General features: G+C 44.0%; 1 protein-coding gene across 1 annotated transcript; it reads right to left on the bottom strand.

Moving 5' to 3' along the window:
• Positions 1-1,655: 1,655 nt before the first annotated feature.
• LOC121242218 (outer envelope pore protein 24, chloroplastic-like) lies at positions 1,656-20,695 on the bottom strand. The gene is made up of 4 exons (XM_041140109.1): positions 20,591-20,695; positions 20,062-20,355; positions 18,764-18,770; positions 1,656-1,753 (listed from the first exon to the last, which is right to left on the bottom strand). The coding sequence occupies exons 1-4, from the start codon at positions 20,693-20,695 to the stop codon at positions 1,656-1,658; spliced, it is 504 nt and encodes a 167-aa protein (XP_040996043.1).
• Between the last annotated feature and the right edge of the window lie 8 nt (positions 20,696-20,703).

Raw genomic sequence — 20,703 nt, forward strand, 5'->3', positions numbered from 1 at the left:
GTTGATTGAGGTATGACGTCCACTACCATCCATGGTTGCTCCACTGCCAGCCTCGTCTATCCATCCATCAAATCCACCAAGGAGTTTTGATCATACCTTAAGTAAACTTTTATAATAGGTAGTTTGGGGTGTTGTTGCTTCCATTCCCAAGTAGTTGTCCCATCATGCCTCATGCTTCATGCACGTGAATCACCTAGGGGGTGTGATACCCTAAAGGAAATAATTAATATGCTGTTGAGCTTTGACTCACATCTCGGCGATCCCTCAATCAAGTCCGACAAGTCCCTCTTTCTCTGCGCGGGGAGAACCATGGTTGTTCTTTTGGCACGCATTCCTACAGTTGCTGCTTCACGACCATCATTTCGGTTGCTTTTCAGTCTACTACAACGGCACCCACCTTTCATTTCTCAGTGTATGAGTCATGGTTGCCTCTCTCGCACGCTTCCTAGTGGTTGTTTTTAGGGACTTGAGGAGTTTGTGTCCCCTCGGCCTGTCCTGGTGGTGCCTACCTTCATTTTCCCAGGTGAATGGTGGTAATAACTTCTCTCACATGCTTCCTGGTCGCCACACGCTGGTGATGATTCAAGGCGGCTGACAGGTCGGCGTATGTCACCCTTGGCCACCTTTGTCGGCATCTCATTACTTTTTGGTCGGGTGCCGAACAGGTCTCTCACTTGTGGGACAAGCCCACTAAAAGTTGTTATCTTCACTTTGCCAGATCGATGGGCCTATTTCAGATCATGGGGTCTCAAACTTTTGGAATGGGCCTTTTTACCCTCTCCAGAGACATTTGAAAAAATTTCAAACACACTTCCCCTAGTACAACGAAGATGTTCTTATATGGATCCGTAACAACTAACAAGAAATGGAAGTTTACCACCAAAGCCCGCTATCACTAGTCCTGACGTCAAAATCCAAATCGACTTAGCAAAAATGATTTGATCACAATGTTTTTATGCGGAATATGAACAGTATATAAACAGTATTGACCACTGTATTTCCATTTCATGTAAAAACCCAAACCCTATGCGAGTATCACGATTCATTCACATAACCCAAGCGCCACCTTATCGAGACCATGACCCGTAAATTTTGAGCCACGTGACAATTCTTCCATTAGAAATACTAATGAGAGAGATGAATGCGGCTGCTAGTTTGGAGAGTGAGATGAGATAATAATTTTATATATAGTAAAGATAGTTTGAGTTGAGTATTTTTTAAATTTGGATAAAGAAGAGAAAAAATTGAATAAAAAACTATTATAAAAATACATAGTTTATAATATTTTTTTTGTATGAGGATTTGAAAAAGTTGGAATTATTTTTTATTTTTTATTTGAAAGTTTGAAAAAGTTGTAATGATTAATTTGAAAATTTTTGTATTTGAATTATGTTTGGAAATAAGATGTGATGAGATGAAATGAGAATTTTGTATCTCATCTGAGATCCTAAACAAGCTAAGTTGAGAGATGGGAAAGTCGTTATGCAATTCACCATATTTCAAAAAAGAAACAAACAATTGAGAATCAATGCCATTGAGCTGGCCCTTACCAGGACATCAGTTCACTTATGAATATACAGTGTTCGTAGAGATGCCCAAGGTTTCGGGGATTGAAACCATCAGAAAGCTAGCTGTCTGACTGATCTTTAGAAATTTCAAAAAATGTGTTCTGAGGCGATCAAATCTCCAAAATTCCAAGTACTCTCAACGATTAGTTTAGGCACCTTTTTCTCCTCAGCCAAATTGACGGATGCTAAAATTTGGGAAAAACAAGACACTAAAAAAGTGGAAATCCAGCAAATTGTCAACTAACAATACAAACCAATTTTAAATTTTCTCTGAAAATTCTCACTCAGGGTTGAAAGTGAAGTGCAGACATCACTAGATTATATGAGCATTGTAGATCTCATAAACCCTCAGCTAGACATCCAAACATTTGAAAGTTAATTACAAACATTCATTTTGCACCATGAAAATAGTCCTAAGAAGCAGACAAGCAAATCTTAACATTTCCAAAAGCTTTTTGACCATGAATTCATAATGCTAGAATATATATAAATATATATTTATATATTTTATGTCGGGAAACCTCTCCAAGGCAGGGCCTTTCGGACCTACTCCTGCAGAGTAAATCCGGTCTCATGTATCGCACCTTTGGAAGTTTCCCTACATTGAACTGGTTAAATCACTGACTTTTCACCAGGAGGTGTGGCTCTAAATAAATATTGGATATTGGACCTTGGCGGGAATGACACCCCAAGATCAAAGATTTTAGCACTTTGGGCCAACCCCTTCGAGTTAAGAAAAGGAAAAGGATGATGTCTGACTTAATTAAATTAGAGGAAAAAGGATGTTTTCAACTTGAGAAAATTTACTGCAGTATTTCAGTACAGCTATTTTGGGCCTAATTGCAAGATTTTAACATGGATTTTTGATAACCATGTCCTTGAACAATGTTATTGCTAATCAATCCTACAGCAGCACCATGACAAACACCAATTTCAAAAATTCTTACAACACTACTAAAGCAAGAAGCATGGTTCCTCAATCCAATTTCATGCTGAAAAGAAAGAACAAAAAAACACTATTATTGCGTCCTGACGATCTTGGAACCCTCGTTTTTAGTTTTCTTATCGGTAAACAAATTTTTATTGATAAAAAGAATAGGCAAGAGCCTAAATACACAGAAAATATACAAGAGCAATTAATTATCACTTAAATGCATGTCATTCACGAAAACTTATTACCTAAAAACATGTCAAAGATGATATGCTTATATTTTTATAGCAATTAACAACATGTCTTACTAAGACATTCGAAATCAATAAATTTCCATCAACAGAAATTACCAAGACCTTCTTATTAAAATATAAGTTTTGGGCTGGGGGAACCACGCCTGCAATCAATTTCTTCAGTTTAATTCATCTGAAAGGTTCAGGTACAGACCGCAATAAGCATATAATAACTTGAACTTATTTCTTTTTACCCTCAGTTTAACTGCCCAAGGTGGATTTATCATGTGTAGTTGAAGGGAAAAAAAATAGCAGCCCCTGTGACTTGGTTAACGTGTTAAAAATCTAATGAGATAAGACTAGAGTGAAAACACAACCCATTTGTCCCCTCTATACAAGGGATAGCCCCTCCCAACCCTCTGTTCTCCGAAAGGAAGGAGGGAGGGAGGGAGGGAGAGAGAGAGAGAGAGATTTTTTTTTTTTTTACAGTGATTGAAATAGAGAAAAAGAAGTATATTTTAAATGTTGTGGGGTCGTTCTAGTCCTGTTGACCAAGATAATAAGGTACTTCATTAGGACCGAGTATCGAAGAAAAACAGTGTACCAACTAATCCAGGGGTGTACAGGCTCTCAGTAAGGAGTTTTCCGTAAGTGTACCTCGTGTAATTCAAGAGAAAAAACCCCTCAATCCAATGGCCCCTAGAGATTGTTTGTATCCAATAAGATTCGAACGTTGACCTTGGAGAGAGCATACTACCAAGACCAAGCCTTTACCACTTGAGCATACCACTTGAACCTTAGACATTAAGACATAACTTAACACCTAACCATTCATATAGAATAAGCATGTATTATAATGAACTGGGGGGTGAGTGAAGGCGTCTGTTACAAAGCGATTTTGAGGCGATTTTGTGGTTCTGTTTTTGGTAGTTCTATTTTTAACGAACTTTCCTTTTTTGTTCTTTTTTTCGAATTCTGCTCCTAGGGCTGCCTTGAGTCGGCGTCCCTGCCCCTCTGATGGCATTGCCGTTGACGGGGAATGCTGTAAATGGTCCTTCTTATGCCCAGGTATTGGTCAAATCGGGAGAATTCTCTGGTTTCAAAACTCCTATGCGTTTTCCACTGGATATTAACTGTGATCTGGGGTTTATTTTTACAGAACCTGAAATGGTGAAGGCGGCAGAGGATTTCCATTTCGCTCTCATCATGAAGTTTATGCGTACTCGTCCTGCTATCGATAAGATCCGTTTGGCAGTGGTTAAGACATGGGGATTGGTAGATATTCCTACAATCAGTTTTATAGATGATTTGCATGTGCTTATTCTGATGAAGAATAAACGTGATTTTGTGCATGGATGGGCATGTGAAGGGAGATTGTTGGAGGGCTCTGTTTTCCAATTGTTCAAATGGATGAAAGATTTTGATTTTGCTAAAGAATCACCATTGGCTCCTCAATGGATTTATTTACCAGGTTTGTTGATGCAACTATATCAAAAGGATTGTTTGTAGATCCTAGCTACTTAATTTGGACGTTATCTTGGGACTGATAATGCTACCCTTAACAGAACTAGAGCATCGGGTGCTAGAATTTGTGTAGAAGTGGATTTATCAGTGGAACTAGTGCAGGGTTTTCCCATTGTTTTATCCCCATCGAAGATTATTTGGCAGAAGGTATGGTATGAAAAAGCTGGATTCTATTGTCACAAATATTATCATCAGGGACATACTTCTATGGTTTGTAGGGTTGGTGAGAGATGAAAGGCTGATGGTCAAAGGAAGCAAAAATCGATCTTGTGACAAGTATTTAAACCTAGTAAGGGCGAGTCTCCGGAGGTTCAGATGGAATTGCCTATTACAAAGGATCCTAAACTAGTGGTTGTAGGGGAGGCAGAGAAGATATCTGTGGTTGATGGCCAAGTGGTGCATGAGATGCAAGTTTCTGGGCAGAATGTGGTTCTACCAAATAATACAGAGGATCCTGAACAATTATTTGGAGGGAGGCAGAGAAGATATCTGTGGTTGATGGCTAGGTGGTGCATGAGATGCAAGTTTTTGGGCAGAATGTGGTTAACGGCCAGGTTGTGCTGGATGTGCAAGAGAATGTGCAGCAGATTGTTCTTCAAAATTTTGTGCCAGTTGAGGTGCCAAAGGATTGCCTGAGGCATCAAGCAAGGGTGTAATGGTGCAAGTTATGGTGCAGAATAGAGATTTGCATGAGAACGTGGGGAGTAATGTTCAGTGCAATGCGGCGAAGGGTGAGGAGTTAGGTGCAATGTTGATCGATGCAATCCTATTTTGCATGAAATAATGGTCAGTCTGGTTGAGTTGTGCAGTCTGCATAACATTGCTAGTCATGCAGAAGTAGCTTTTTTGCCTCAGGATGAGGAAGCTCAGGGGGTGGCGTTTGTGCAAGGTTCTGTTTCTGACCGTGACTAGGGGAAATTTCGTCTGTGTTGGGGAAGACTAAAGGCTACGATTTAGATGTGGAACCGAGTCATATTTCTAGAACATCAAAGGAGCTAGTAGGTAAGGCAGTGCGCAAATCACAACGGGTTCCCACCTGGTCTCAAAAGTTTAATTTATGATTGAATCTATTTTCTATTGGAACGTACGGGGCTTAGGTCTGTCTAGAAAACGACTGAAGAGTTTAGTGCCAAAATATAATGCTTCTCTAGTTGTGATCTCGGAACCATTTGCAGAGAGGTTCGTATGTCTACACTTGGTAGTTTCCTTAACTTTCCTCGTTGGTGTTCCAATGTGGTAGAGGAGGGAAGCTTTGGATTTTTTGGAGGGACTCTGATATTTTTGAATTTTTATGCTGCTCGGCTCAATCGATTACGGGGTGGTTTAATTTAGATAACAAAAAAATTCTTGTTTCTTTTGTTTTATGCTAAATGTTCTCAAGTTGACAGAAGAGGTTTATGGAGGGAACTCGCCGAGGTTCAGGTGGTGGAGCAACCCTGGGTTGTTGTGGGGGATTTTAATATCATTCGCAATGATTCGGAACATATTTGCGGCAATCCTCGGCCACTGGCTTCTATGGCAAAGTTTAATGACTGCCTCGATCATTGTGGCCTTGTTGATCTTTCTAGTTGTGGGAATCATATGTCTTGGTGTAATAGGCATAAGGGAAGTTCTAGAAGCTGGGCTGAATTGGATAGGGCAGTCATTAATAATGCTTGCACCACTCAGTTTCTTTATGCTCATCTGGAGTATTTGAAGAGGAAAACCTCTGACCACTGCCCGATGGTTGTGCATTTTGATAGACCTCATTTTCATATGGTCCTTCTCCTTTCAGGTTTTAGAATATGCGGTGCTCTCATGATGGTTTTTTGGCTTGTGTTGAAGAGGCATGGAATAGATCGGATTCTACAACTGGACTTTTGAAACTGGCTATACGCCTCAAGAGAACCAAGTTGGCCTTACGAGCTTGGAATAAAAATGCTTTTGGTAGAGTGGAGATTATTATTCAGGAGGCGAGATTAAAAAATCTTGAACTTCAACTTCAACTTTGGTTTCTCCTCCGGTTTTTTCGGTTAGTTGGGGAATGTATAAATCACCTTGGTTTCAGTAATGATGAATGATACTTTTAAAGGTTCTTCCAAACCTAATCGTGGTCTACGGTAAGGAGACCCTCTATCTCCTTATTTATTCATTGTGATGGAAGAAGTTTTGATGCGACTGCTTAAGAAGAATTTTGGTAGGTTTCATCATCCAGTAGGGGTTCCTTTGATTCTCACTTATATAATGCAGATGATCTATTGATTTTTGTTAATGTGGTAAACAGTCTATTAAGAGACTTGTCGAGATTCTTAGCATTTATGAAGGTTGGTTTGGGTAGTTAATTAAGAAAAGTCTGCTCTTTCCATCCAAGCACGTCTCTTCTTCTCGGATTTGTGCGTTATTGAGACTTACTGGTTTTTGAGAAGGAAAATTTCCGATCACCTATTTGGGGGCACCTCTTGTGTCGGGAAGATTAACAACTAGAATCATTGAACCTTTTGTGAAAAAAGTAAGGAAGAAGGTAGCAGGTTGGAAATTCAAGCTACTTCTCAAGGGGGTAGATTGATCTCTTGAGGCATGTGCTTGCGAGTATGCATGTTCATATTTTCTCAGAGATTAATGTGTCGTTGGCTTCCATTGCTCACATCAACTTCTGGGGGCAAGTCAATGGAATTAATAAGATGAAATGGCGAGCTTGGCCAAAACTGTGTTTGCCAACAGGGGAGGATGGATTGGGGGTGAAAGATTTCAAGGAGGTTCAATGTGTGCTCCATATGAAATTTGCATTTAGATTGATGGCCACTAATTCTTTGTTGACGGATTTTTTCCGTGCAAAGTACATTAAGGAGAGTCACTTTTCTTTAGCTGCTGGGAGTCATCAAGGGTCTCGTTTTGGAGGTCCATTTTATCAATCTTTCCAGAGGTCTACAACAATGTCAAAGTTATAGTACAATGAGGCAACGCTTCTTTTTGGTATGATAGGTAGTTAGCTTCGGGGCCACTTTTTATGCAGGTAGAGGAAATTATAAACTCTAATCTTTGAATAAATGGGTGTTGGCGTGATGATGCTTGGGATGTGGATCGTTTGACAGATCTAGTTGGGGAAGAGACCACCATGGAAATCCTTCATAACTCCCGTGCGGGTAACTCAAGATCTGATATTTATGTGTGGATGCCATCCAAAGATGGTATTTTCTCCACTGCCAGCGCATGGGACGTGATTAGGAAGAAAGGTGAATAACTGCAAGGAAAGGAATGGATTTGGCATCACTTGTTACTGAAATGCGTTTCCATTTGCATTTGGAAAGCCTATTATAGTTGTCTTGCAGTAGATGAGCAGGTGCATGCTAGAGCAAGTTGCAACTGTTGTGTTCGGAAAGCTGGTGAGAGCATTGATCATATTTTATGCACTGGTGAAGTGGCGACGAGGGTCTGGGAGTTTGCGAGCACTTTGTTGGGAGTTCCTTGCATGCGCCAGATGCAATGGAAAGCTAGACTATTGGTGTGGTTTCCTTGTGCTAAGAAGGCTTTTGCTAAAGCCGTCTTAACTGGTTTATTACCGTGCTTGATATCTTGGCAATTTTGGATGAGAAGGTGTAAAGCTAGAATGGAAGGGGTACATGACAGTGCTACTCGTGTAACCGTCAGTTAAATACTGGCTTTGTTGTCTTGCTGGGGATCTTAGTGTTTCTAACTCTCTATCTATGCAGGATAAGAAGATTTTGCAGGAACTACAATTAGACCTTCCAGTTCAGTGGATCCATCGGCATCAATTGGTGGCCTGGCAAAGACCTCCTGCGGGCTGGTTCAAACTAAACTCTGATGGGAGTTGCCGTGGCAATCTCGGGAGTTCAGGCGGAGGGGGAGTGATTAAAGATGGAGTTGGTACGGTACGGGGAGCTTATTCTATTCATTTTGGCCAAGGTACTAATAATGGGGCTGAGTTAAGGGCTATTATAGAGGGAGTTGGGCTATGTAAACGACTTAATTTGTTTAATGTCATTATTGAAAGTGATTCTAAGGTGGTTCTTGGCTTCATGCGGGTAAGTGTACGTTGTGGTATTTATGGGATTATTGGGATGATTTACTTTCGGCTCTTGAAGGAGTTAATTTTACGGCTGTGCATCAATTTCTGGAAGCTAATCAAGTAGCGGATTTCCTAGCACGACAAGGTGACTTGGGTCGGAATTTGACTTACGAAGGCTATCGAAATTTGCCACGGATGTTGCGAGGTATCCTTCGTCTTGATATATTGGGCTTAGCCTATCTGAGGACTTAGTTTCTTTGGTTGTTTAGACTTGTTTAGTTTGTTTTGGTTTTATTTTTTGTTGTATCGTTTATTTTCTTATAGGTTTGATTTTTGGGATGTTTTATTTGAATATCTGTAAATCCCAAAGGTCCTGCATGTTACCAAAGTTTTCTTCCGCCACAAGTGAGGGCTTTTAATAAAATTAAGAGGGGGTCACTCATGGACAGGTGGCCTTCGTCTCTTCTTTAAAAAAAAAAAAAAAACCATTCATATAGCATATTCAAGTAAGGTTGACAGAACTATTTATGGTAGGTCGTGTTAATTTATTCCGAAAAATAAAATTTTAATGATTTATATTGTTATAAAATTTTATAAGAAAACTCTCCTAGTAGTATGTCTAAACCACTAAACATGGGTCTTGGTTGAGTATTTCATCCCAACTCAACGTGAGTTGTAATTAAGAATTCATTAATCCTTACTCAACATGGACTATGGTCAAGTATCTCACCGATACTTAACATGGATTGTGATTGAGTATTTCACTCCTACTGGACACAAGGTCATTCTAACTTGGAGAGGGGTCACGAGAAGAGCTTCGCACTCGTTGAGCTACATTGCCAGTGTGTAACTCACCCATGGTGGCTAACTTGGAAGGGGGTCTTGAGAAGATCTCTGTGCCCGTTGAGTTGCACCTTATGGTGGCTAACTTGTAGAGGGGTCGTGGGAAGATCTCTGCGCCAGTTGAATTGCACCTTTTGGTGGCTAACTTGTAGAGGGGTCGCGGGAAGATCTTTGTGCCTGTTGAGCTGTACCGCGAGTGTGTAACTCACCCATGGTGGCTAACTTGGAGGGGGGTCTCGAGAAGATCTCCGCGCCTATTGAGTTGCACCTTATGGTGGCTAACTTGTAGAGGGGTCACGGGAAGATCTCCGCTCCCGTTGAATTGCACCTTTTGGTGGCTAACTTGTAGAGCGGTCGCGGGAAGATCTTCGCACCCGTTAAATTTCACCGTTAGGTTGCTAACTTATAGAGGGGTCGTGGGAAGATCTCTGCACCCGTTGAATTGCATCTTATGGTGGCTAACTTGTAAAGCGGTCACGGGACGATCTTTGCGTCCGTTGAATTGCAGCTTTTCGTGGCTAACTTGTAGATGGGTCACAGGGAAGATCCTACGCCCGTTGAGATGCACCACGAGTGTGTAACTCACCCATGGTGGCTAACTTGGAGAGGGCTCACAGGAAGATCTCCGAAGCGGAGTTGCACCTTATGGTGGCTAATTTGTAGAGGGGTCACAGGAAGATCTCTGCACCCATTGAATTGCACTATTTGGTGGCTAACTTGTAGAGGGGTTGCGGGAAGATCTCTGCGCCAGTTGAATTGCACCTTTTGGTGGCTAACTCGTAGAGGGATCACGGGGAGATCTCTGCGCCCATTGAATTGCACCTTATGGTGGCTAACTTGTAAAGGGATAGCAAGAAGATCTCTGTGCCCATTGAATTGCACCTTTTGTTGGCTAACTTGTAGAGGGGTCACGAGAAGATCTTCCCGCCCGTTGAGCTACACCGCGAGTGTGTAACTCATCCATGGTGGCTAACTTAGAGGGGGGTCTCGAGAAGATCTCCTCGCCTGTTGAGTTGCACCTTATGGTGGCTAACTTGTAGAGGGGTCGCGGGAAGATCTCCCCTTTGAATTGCACCTTTTGGTGGCTAACTTGTAGAGGGGTCGCGGGAAAACACCCATTGAATTGCACTGTTAGGTTGCTAACTTATAGAGGGGTCGTGGGAAGATCTTTGCACCCGTTGAATTGCATCGTATGGTGGCTAACTTGTAAAGGGGTCACGGGAAGATCTTTGCGTCTTTTGAATTGCAGCTTTTCGTGGCTAACTTGTAGATGGGTCGCGGGAAGATCTCTACGCTCGTTGAGATGCACCACGAGCGTGTAACTCACCCATGGTGGGTAACTTGGAGAGGGCTCACAGGCAGATCTCTGCGCCCATGGAGTTGCACCCTATGGTGGCTAATTTGTAGAGGGGTCACGGGAAGATCTCCACACCCATTGAATTGCACTGTTTGGTGGCTAACTTGTAGTGGGGTCGCGGGAAGATCTCTGCGCCAGTTGAATTGCACCTTTTGGTGGCTAACTTGTAGAGGGATCACGGGGAGATCTCTGTGTCCGTTGAATTGCACCTTATGGTGGCTAACTTGTAGAGGGGTAGCGGGAAGATCTCTGTGCCCATTGAATTATACCTTTTGTTGGCTAACTTGTAGATGGGTCGCGGGAAGATCTCCGTGCCTGTTGAATTGCACCGTTTGGTGGCTAGCTTGTAGAGGGATCGCGAGAAGATCTTCACGCCCGTTGAATTGCACCTTTTGGTGGCTAATTTGTATAGGGGTTGCGGGAAGATCTATGCTCCCGTTGAATTGCACCCTATGGTGGCTAACTTGTAGAGGGTAGCGGGAAGATCTCTGAGCCCGTTGAATTACACCATTTGGTGGCTAACTTGTAGAGGGGTCGCGGGAAGATCTCCATGCCTGTTGAATTGCACTGTTTGGGGGCTAACTTGTAGAGGGGTCGCGGGAAGATCTTCGCACCCATTGAATTGTACCTTTTGGTGGCTAATTTGTAGAGGGGTCACGGGAAGATCTTGGCGCCCGTTGAGTTGCACCGCGAGTGTGTAACTCACCCATGGTGGCTAACTTGGAGAGGGGTTACAGGAAGATCTTCGCTCCTGCTGAGTTGCAACTTATGGTGGCTAATTTGTAAAAGGGTCGCGGGAAGATCTCCGCGCCCGTTGAATTGCACCGTTTGGTGGCTAACTTATAGAGGGATTGCGGGAACATCTTTGCGCCAGTTGAATTGCACCGTTTCGTGGCTAACTTGTAGAGGGATTGAGGGAACATCTTTGCACCAGTTGAATTGCACCTTTTGGTGGCTAACTTGTAGAGGGGTCGGGGGAAGATCTTCGCGCCCGTTGAATTACACCTTTTGGTGGCTAACGTTTAGGGGGGTCACGGGAAGATCTCCACACCTTTTGAATTGCAAGTTGAATTGCACCGTTTGGTGGCTAACTTGTGGAAGGGTCGCGGGAAGATCTCTGCTCCAGTTGAATTGCACCTTTTGGTGGCTAACTTATAGAGGGATCACAGAAAGATCTCTGCGCTCGTTGAATTGCACCTTATGGTGGCTAACTTGTAGAGGGGTAGCGGGAAGATCTCTATGCCCATTGACTTGCATCTTTTTTTGGCTAACTTGTAGAGAGGTCGCGGGAAGATCTTCATGCCCTTTGAGCTGCACCGCGAGTGTGTAACTCACCCATGGTGGCTAACTTGGAGGGGGGTCTTGAGAAGTTCTCCGCGCCCTTTGAGTTGCACCTTTTGGTGGCTAACTTGTAGAGGGGTCGCGGGAAGATCTTCTCACCCGTTGAATTGCACCGTTAGGTTGCTAACTTGTAGAGGGGTCGCGGGAAGATCTTTGCACCCGTTGAATTGCATCGTATGGTGGCTAACTTGTAAAAGGGTCACAGGAAGATCTTTGCGTCCTTTGAATTGCAGCTTTTCGTGGCTAACTTGTAGATGGGTCGCGGGAAGATCTCTATGCCCTTTGAGATGCACCACGAGTGTGTAACTCACCCATGGTGGCTAACTTGGAGAGGGCTCACAGGAAGATCTCTGCGCCCATGGAGTTGCACCTTATGGTGGCTAATTTGTAGAAGGGTCACGGGAAGATCTCCGCACCCATTGAATTGTACTATTTGATGGCTAACTTGTAGAGGGGTCACAGGAAGGTCTCTGCGCCAGCTGAATTGCACCTTTTAGTGGCTAACTTGTAGAGGGATCACGGGGAGAACTCTGCGCCCGTTGAATTGCACCTTATGGTGGCTAATTTGTAGAGGGTTAGCGGGAAGATCTCTGCGCCCATTGAATTGCACCTTTTGTTGGCTAACTTGTAGATAGGTCGCGGGAAGATCTTCGTGCCTGTTAAATTGCACTGTTTGGTGGCTAGCGTGTAGATGGATCGCAAGAAGATCTTCGTGCCCGTTGAATTGCACCTTTTGGTGGCTAATTTGTATAGGGTTTACGGGAAGATCTATGTGCCCGTTGAATTGCACCATATGGTGGCTAACTTGCAGAGGGTAGCGGGAAGATCTCTGCATCCGTTGAATTACACCATTTGGTGGCTAACTTGTAGAGGGGTCATAGGAAGATCTCCGGGCTTGTTGAATTGCACGTTGAGTTGCGCCGTTTGGTGGCTAACTTGTAGAGGGGTTGCGGGAAGATCTTCGCACCCATTGAATTGTACCTTTTGGTGGCTAATTTGTAGAGGGGTCGCCGGAAGATCTTGGCGCTTGTTGAGTTGCACCGTGAGTGTGTAACTCGCCCATGGTGGCTAACTTGGAGAGGGGTCACAGGAAGATCTTCGCTCCTGTTGAGTTGCAACTTATGGTGGCTAATTTGTAAAAGGGTCGCGGGAAGATCTTCGTACCCATTGAATTGCACCGTTTGGTGGCTAACTTGTAAAGAGATTGCGGGAAGATCTTTACGCTAGTTGAATTGCACCTTTTGGTGGCTAACTTGTAGAGGGTCGTGGGAAGATCTCCGCACCCGTTGAATTACACCTTTTGGTGGGTAACGTTTAGAGGGGTCATGGGAAGATCTCCACACCTTTTGAATTGCTAGTTGAATTGCACTGTTTGGTGGCTAACTTGTAGAAGGGTTGCGGGAAGATCTTCACGCCCATTTAATTGCACCTTTTGGTGGCTAACTTGTAGAGGGGTCACAGGAAGATCTTTGCGCCCATTGAATTGCATCATTTGGTAGCTAACTTGTAAAGGGGTCACTGGAAGATCTTTGCGCCCGTTGAATTGCACCTTTTGGTGGCTAACTTGGGATTCATTTTCTTGAGTCTCAACAGCATACATAAAAGCAAAAATAGTTTTTCTAAACAAATAAGTACTGATGCGTAAGGAAACAAACTTTTCTAAGGGTAAAACCTTTTAAGATGCTCGGCGTTCCATAGGTGTTGAAGCTCTCTTCCCTCCCTATCTTTGAGCCGATATGGTCATGGGTTGTTGCTAGCGGTCACTATGTAGGGTCCGTCCCATTGTAGACCAAGCTTCCCTCCATCATAGGTAGTGACCCCTGCTTCTGTTAAGACTCGGTTGCCGACTTTAAATGACCTCAGCTTGACTCACTTGTTGAAGTATTGTTCAGCTTTCCTCGCAAAGGAGATGTTCATTTCGACCTAACTACTCTCAGTATCTAAGGCTAGTGCTACGCAGGCTGCTGGGGAACCTCTGCTTCTTCTCTTACTTCTTCAAGAAGGTCCCATTGTTCAACAAGAGCCCGGCCATTTTCTGGCTGATCAAAGTGGTTGGTCTGGTAAGTTGGTAAACTAATTTCAGTGGGGGCCACCACTTCGCTTCCGTATGCAAGAGCGAATGGCGTTTCTCCCGTTGGGGTTTTCACCTAGGTTCTATAAGCCCACAAAACTCCTGGCAACTCTTATGCCCAATTGCCCTTTCGGTTTCCTAATTTATTTTTTAAAATTCTGAGTAGGGGTTTGTTTGTTGACTCTGCTTGTTTGAGTTCTTGACACCACGCCTTGTAATGCTCGAAGTCGAATTGCTTCCAATTGTTTGAGATGATGGCCCTTAAAATTTTGAATCTGCATACGACGTTCTTCCGTAAAAACTTTGTCACGACTTTAGTCCTTATGGTAGCTAGGGCTTCTGCCTTTGCCCACTTTGTAAAATAATCAACCACTACTATCATGTGCTTTATCCCGCCTTTCTTTGGTGATGGATGACAATTTCTCTGGCGGGCCATGTGGAACTGGGGTGTAAGCTTGGCACTAGGTGCATCTCTTGGCAAACTACTTGGCATCCCGAAGGGCGTTGGGCCAAAAATACACTATCCTTAGGGCCTTTTTTGCCAATGCCCACAGACGCCCTCGTGTATTTCTGCAAGCACGTACTGGGCTTCTCCGAGTGAGATGCACCTTAATAAGGGCATTGCGAATCCCCTTTTGTACAAGACCCTGTTGACTTTAACAAACCATGCCGCCTTCTTTCTCATTTTTCTTGCCGCCTCCTTTCCTTTGGGAAGCTTTCCCGTCTCCAGGTAATCTTCCACTTCAACGGCCCACCCTGGCATTTTGGACCCTATCTATGCTACTTCGACCCCGATGGCTGGTACTTCGATCAGTCTCCTCTATACCTCTCATGGTAACTCTGCCTCGTCCTTAGCTGATGCCGCCTTGGCAGCTTATCGACGACCATGTTGCTTGCTCTCGAAATTTGCATTATAGAGAAGTATTCGAACTGGTCGCGCAGCACCAGTGCTTGCTCGAGATATTTCTTGAGTTTTTCCCCTTTAGTGGCGTAGGCCGCCATGACCTGGTTCACCACTATCTTGGAGTCCGCTTTCAACTCTACTTGTCTGGCACCTAACACTTTGGCAGCGGATAACCCTGCTATTAAGGTTTCGTACTCTGCTTCGTTATTGGTGGTTTTGAATGTGAGCATTGCCATGTAATAATGCTCCTGTTTGGTTTCCGTGATAATGTGTACCCCTATACCACCCCATGTTTGGCGTGCCGACCCATCAACAAAAATGGTCCAGGGCTGGTCTGGAAGGGGTGCCACGACCTTGGTAGGGAAACCACTGAATTTAGCCACAAAATCTGCTAGGGCTTGTCCTTTAACTGCATTTCTGGGTGCATAGCTAATTTCGAATTCGCTGAGTTCTATTGACCATGCGACCAGGCGCCTGGACGAGTTCGGCTTCTGTAGTATTTTTCAAAGAGGGCTTTCCATCAGGACTGTGATGGGGTGAGTTTGAAAATGCAGTCACAATGTTCTGGTGGCTACTATCAGTGCAAATGCAAGCATTTCTATTCGCGGGTATTTGACCTCTACGCCTTGTAAGGCATGACTCGTGTAATACACAGGCGCCTGAGTTCCTTCTTCTTCTTTCACCTAGACGGTCAATACTGCTTGGGGGGATACTACCAAGTATACGTGCAGAGTGTCTCCTTGGTTGGGCTGTTTCAAGAGGGGAGGGTTGGCCGAGTATTTCTTCAATTCTTTGAATGCCTGGTCGCACTCTTCATTCCAAGGGTGTACCTGCTTTAAAACTCAAAAAAAGGGGAGGCACCTATCTGTTGACCACGATACGACCCTGTTCAAGGCTGCTACCCTTCCTGCCAGGCACTGGGTATCATTGATGGTTCGGGGCGGTGCCATCCTCAGAATGGCTTATATCTTTTCGGTGTTGGCCTCTATTCCTCTCTGCAAGACTATAAACCCCAGGAACTTACCCGAGCTTACTCCGAAGGTGCACTTAGCTGAGTTCAACTTCATCTTGTACTTTCGCAACACTGCAAAAGACTCCTCAAGATCTGTCAGGTGGTGACCGGCCCCTTTACCTTTTACTAACAGGTCGTCTATGTAAACCTCCATAGTTTTTTCCAATATGGCACTTGAATATTCGATTAACCAACATTTGGTACGTTACTCCTGCATTCTTCAGTCCGAAGGACATTACTCGATAGCAGTAAAGTCCTTCGTTAGTTATGAATGTCTTATTCTCCTCGTTTGTTTTACTCATTCTGATTTGGTTGTATCCAGAGTAGGCATCCATAAAGCTTAGAAATTGATGTCCGGCTGTGGCATTTACGATGATGTTGATCCGGGGCAATGGAAAACTGTCTTTTGGACAAGTTTTGTTAAGGTCGGTGAAGTCCACACACATTCGCCACTTGTCATTTGCTTTCTTAACCAATACCACGTTGAAAAGTCACTAAGGGTAATTTGCCTCACGTACAAAGCCTACTACTAGGAGCCGATCTATTTCCTCTGCTATGGTTGTGCATTTCTCAGCGCTGAACAACCTTCTATTCTGTCTCACTTTCTTAGCCTCTAGATCGACGCAAAGGCTATGCACTATGATCGAATTTTCAATCCCGGGCATATCCTCATGGCTCCAGGCAAACACATCTCTATGCTTAATCAATAATTGCTTCAAGGCTTCTCGATATTCCGAAGGCCTACTCTCGTGTTGCCAGTTGGGCGATTCAGGGGTAACCACACTATCTTTAGTGGCTCGTTCACCTCAGCCTGCATCAAATCCTCCTCGTTCCTGGTTTCCATGTCTAGTTCCTCGCTTGTAAGCAGTGGGGAAGGCGGCGGCTGTAATGGCACCCGCGCCCTTGGGCTACCCATTATGTAGGCATCAACTCCCCATTCTTCAACTCTTGGGCGTAGCATTCTCGGGCTAATGTATGTTCACCCCGGACTTCACCGACTCCTGCGTCTATCGGGAACTTTACCTTAAGGTGATATGTAGAAGTGACCGCTTTGAGGGTATTGAGGGTTGGGCACCCTATTATGGCATTGTAGGATGACAGAGCCTTTACCACCAAGAAGTCCACCATGGTGGTAACTACCTGGGCGCCTTGCCCTGCTGTTACTAGGAGTGTGATGGCTCCTACTGGTTGGACTGCTTCTCCTGAGAATCCCTTCAGTGGCAAAGGCGATGGTCGCAACCTGTCGGCGCTGATCCCCATTTTAGTGAGTGCATCCAGAAAAGGATGTTGGCAGAACTCCCGTTGTCGATCAAGATGCACCTGGTCGTGTAGTTGGCGATCACAAGTGTCATGACCAGGGCGTCGTCATGGGGGTATACGACCCCTTCACAATCTTTCTCGTCGAAAGAGATAGTCGGTGTTGCTTCTGACTTTTGGTACTTGCACGGCCTATCTGTCGTGTATACCTCATGATATCTCGCCCTACGGGCATGAGTTTTCCTTCTAGACATCATGGTGCCGCCTCTAGCAAACCCACCTGTTATCTTGCTAATTTCGCCTAGGGGGCCTACCCTTGGCTCCTCCTGGGTAGCGGGGAATTATCTCTCCATCTCTCCTCCTGTCTGTGGCGCTTGGGGCTCCCGCCTTGCCTCTCGCAATATTCCTCCCTCTGGGATTTGATGTAATCGGCCAACATTCTCTCCAGCTCTCCACTTCCTGTCATTCCTTCAACTCGTCTTTTGAGGGTCCTACACTTCTCAATCCAATGGGTGTAGGTTTGATGATAAGTGCAGTAACGCTGGTCCCTTTTGAACAGGGGTTCTTCCTTCCCCGAGCTTCTACTGCTTTCCTGCACACTAAGATTGTTGTGCATGGGCCGGGGCCCCTGGTTCTAGCGACTGACTTATCGGTTTCGCATGCTATCATGATTTGAACTTTGTGCGTTTTTCTTTCTGTCTTTGTCTTTGGCGCGGCTTTTGTCCCTGCTCTCTAATTTTGCTTCTTGCTTTCGCGGTTTGATCAAGGCTTGTAAGGTATCCTCTGCATTGACAAAGTCGTTCGCTCTATCCATGAACTCCCTTAGCGTGGATGGAGTCCGTCGCGCCAGTTAGGCCATGAATGGGCTTCAGGGCCAAACTCCTCCCAACAGCGTTGCTAACATGATCTTCTCGTCCTAATCGTCAGTGGTAAGCCTTTCTTTATTGAAGTGCGTCAAGTACGTCTTCAGGCTCTCCTCTTCCTTCTGTCTTACGGTTAGCAACTAGGATGCCAGTTTTCGACATCTCCTGCTTGCCATAAACTATGTCAGAAACTGCATAGCAAGCTCTTCAAAGCTAGTAATTGACCCAGGATGAAAGGTCCCGAACCATCCCAGCGTTGTTACCCTCAGCGTCAGCGGGAATGCGCAGCAAGCTATCTCCCTTGGAAAGCCTTGGAGAGTCATGTGTGCCTTGAAGCTCTCGAGATGATCGATGGGATCTTTAGACCTATCGTATAAATCAATCTGCAACACTTTGAATCTAGTCGGTAGGGGGAATGCCACGAGCTTTGCGCTATAAAGGAGGTCCATTCAGGTGAGTTACTCCACAGAGGAGGAGCTGCCCATCCTCTTCGCCATTTCCTTCTCTACCAGATCGCGTAGTTCGTCGCGCATATTTTTTTTTCCACCTCTTCACTACTAACTCCTCCCTCACTGTGCACATCACCTTCAGGCTGTCTATTCTAGGCCGGGGGGTTGTCCTTTTGCCTTCTTAGCTCCTCGTTGTCTTTCTGCAATTGTTCCACAACGGCCATGACTTTTCTCAACCTCTCCTTCCATCTACTAACCTTCCTTCTTCTTCTGTCGTGCTCGGTCTTGGATCCCGGTCAGCTTGTGATCGTGTGACTACTGGCATGTAAAAATCACGTTGAAGTCTACTAAGATCCCATAGACGGTGCCACTATTGAGGACGTGTTTCAAACCACTAACTGTACAGATGACCTGCAATCATAGAATGGGATGGCGGATGGCGGATGGCGCTTGTTGCCCTACGTAGGCTCCAATGCTTAAGTTAATAACGATATATGGAAAGAATGTATGTTCAGAGTTCAAGTCTCTGATTTGTTACCTTTATGGATCCATATATAGGAGGGTGTGACATGGTGGCCATTATCCTTGGTCAATGGCCCTTTATGCCTTTCTCTCATGATCTCCCATTAACCGGAAAAGATGTTTCCCCTTTAGTTAAAGTGCTTGGGTCCGACTGTGGGCCCTATTCCCGTGGATTTAGGACTGTCTTGCCTCGTGGTTCGGGCCCTTTGTCTATGGGGCTCCCAATTTAAGCCTTCAATAGTCCTTCTGGATTCACATGAGTGAGCTTAGGCTTTTGGAAATGGGCTCGAAGCCCGGGAGGCATAAATGTCACCCCCAGTTACCTTGTTGAAAGGTAGTTTAAAGAAGGTGGAAGCAAACATACGCTTTCTAGTCCCATGAAATTTACCCCACTTTAGGAATTCTTTTTCTCACCTTCTCTCAATAAGCTCATTTTTTCCTTTTCTTTTGAAAAACTTAGGGTGGGGAGTTGTACTCCCTTAATTTATAGAGGGGGCGAATGGCCTCCGGTTGTGTTTTGCCCCTGGTCTTGAAAGACCAAACTTTTAACGCAGCATATCTTTCTTCCCTTTATAAAGTCGGTTGAATTGGGGCTAAAACCGGTATTCCAATTGTCTTCCTTTCACATGTACTATATATATAACTGGAAAGCTAGACTTAAATAGATTTCTTTAGCTCAGGTAAACACCCTAATATGCCTAGATTCCTTTCATTGGTCTCGTTTGTTTTTGCAAATAAGATGAGTTGAAATTAAAATTAAAAGTTGAATAAAATATTGTTAGATATATTTTTTAATATTATTTTTGTTTTAAGATTTAGAAAAGTTGAATTATTTATTTTATTTTGTGTGAAAATTTAAAAAAATTATAATGAGGTGTGAAAACAAACAAATCCGTACTTCTTTAGACATCCAATAATTCTTAATTAAAATATGGTAGAAATGATAGTTGCAGTCGTGAGCTAGTGTGCAAACGTCGTGCAATCACTTTGAAAAAAAATAAATAAATACAAGATTCATATGAAAAGAAATTAATTTTTTAATAGTGAATCCCACTCTTTTTCAAAATGACTGTACAGCACTTACACACTCCATGACTGTAGTTAGCATTACTCAAAATAGGGAAAGCCGTTAATTTGAAAGACCAATCAATAACCCAAAAACAAAAATTTCTGTATGTACCTTGAAGGAACCATTCTGCTTGGAGTTTCTTGACCACTCTAGTCCCAACACTTGACTCGATGTCTGGTACCAAGCCCTCAACACATGATCACCATAAACCTTCCGTGCCACTGCAAACTCCCAAGAATTCTTCGCGAAATCGTAGCACGGTTCAAATGTTGTCACCCCTTCGTGAACATAAGTGTACTTCAACTTGCAATTTCTCGAGCCAAGCGCGTGATTATCTGACAGCTTGTTTGCAGAATCGAGCACCAGGGTTCCGTCCAAAGTTGTCCTCTTGTAGGAATGAAAGCACTAAAACAGGAATGCACGAAATCAGAAACCAGATAGATTACATCAGGAATTAATGCATGAAATCAGAAAACAGATTACATAATCTCAGCACATTGAGAAGGATAATATAACAACTCAGGTTATAGAAACACATATATACATACATGCATGTGCTTATTAAAGTATAAGAAACATAACACTGTGTTTGGTAGATAAGAAACCGATACTTAAGAAACCTTTTTTTAAGTATACATACAGCTCGGAGCTTGACATCGCCGGCGTTAAAACTGAGCGTTGCAAGGGCGACGGCCGGGCCGTTGCTTTTCTTTGTTTCGTATCTGCCTTTCATCGACACCTTCATTTTGCAGA

The sequence above is a fragment of the Juglans microcarpa x Juglans regia genome, chromosome 8D (genome assembly GCF_004785595.1).
Source record: "Juglans microcarpa x Juglans regia isolate MS1-56 chromosome 8D, Jm3101_v1.0, whole genome shotgun sequence".
In the NCBI taxonomy this organism is placed as follows: domain Eukaryota; kingdom Viridiplantae; phylum Streptophyta; class Magnoliopsida; order Fagales; family Juglandaceae; genus Juglans; species Juglans microcarpa x Juglans regia.

Coding starts and splice junctions, on each gene's coding strand:
- LOC121242218 (XM_041140109.1), bottom strand. CDS start 20,695: ATGAAGGTGTCGATGAAAGGCAGATACGAAACAAAGAAAAGCAACGGC. Junction 20,356..20,590: donor GCGATGTCAAGCTCCGAGCT/GTATGTATACTT, acceptor TTCCTGTTTTAG/TGCTTTCATTCCTACAAGAG.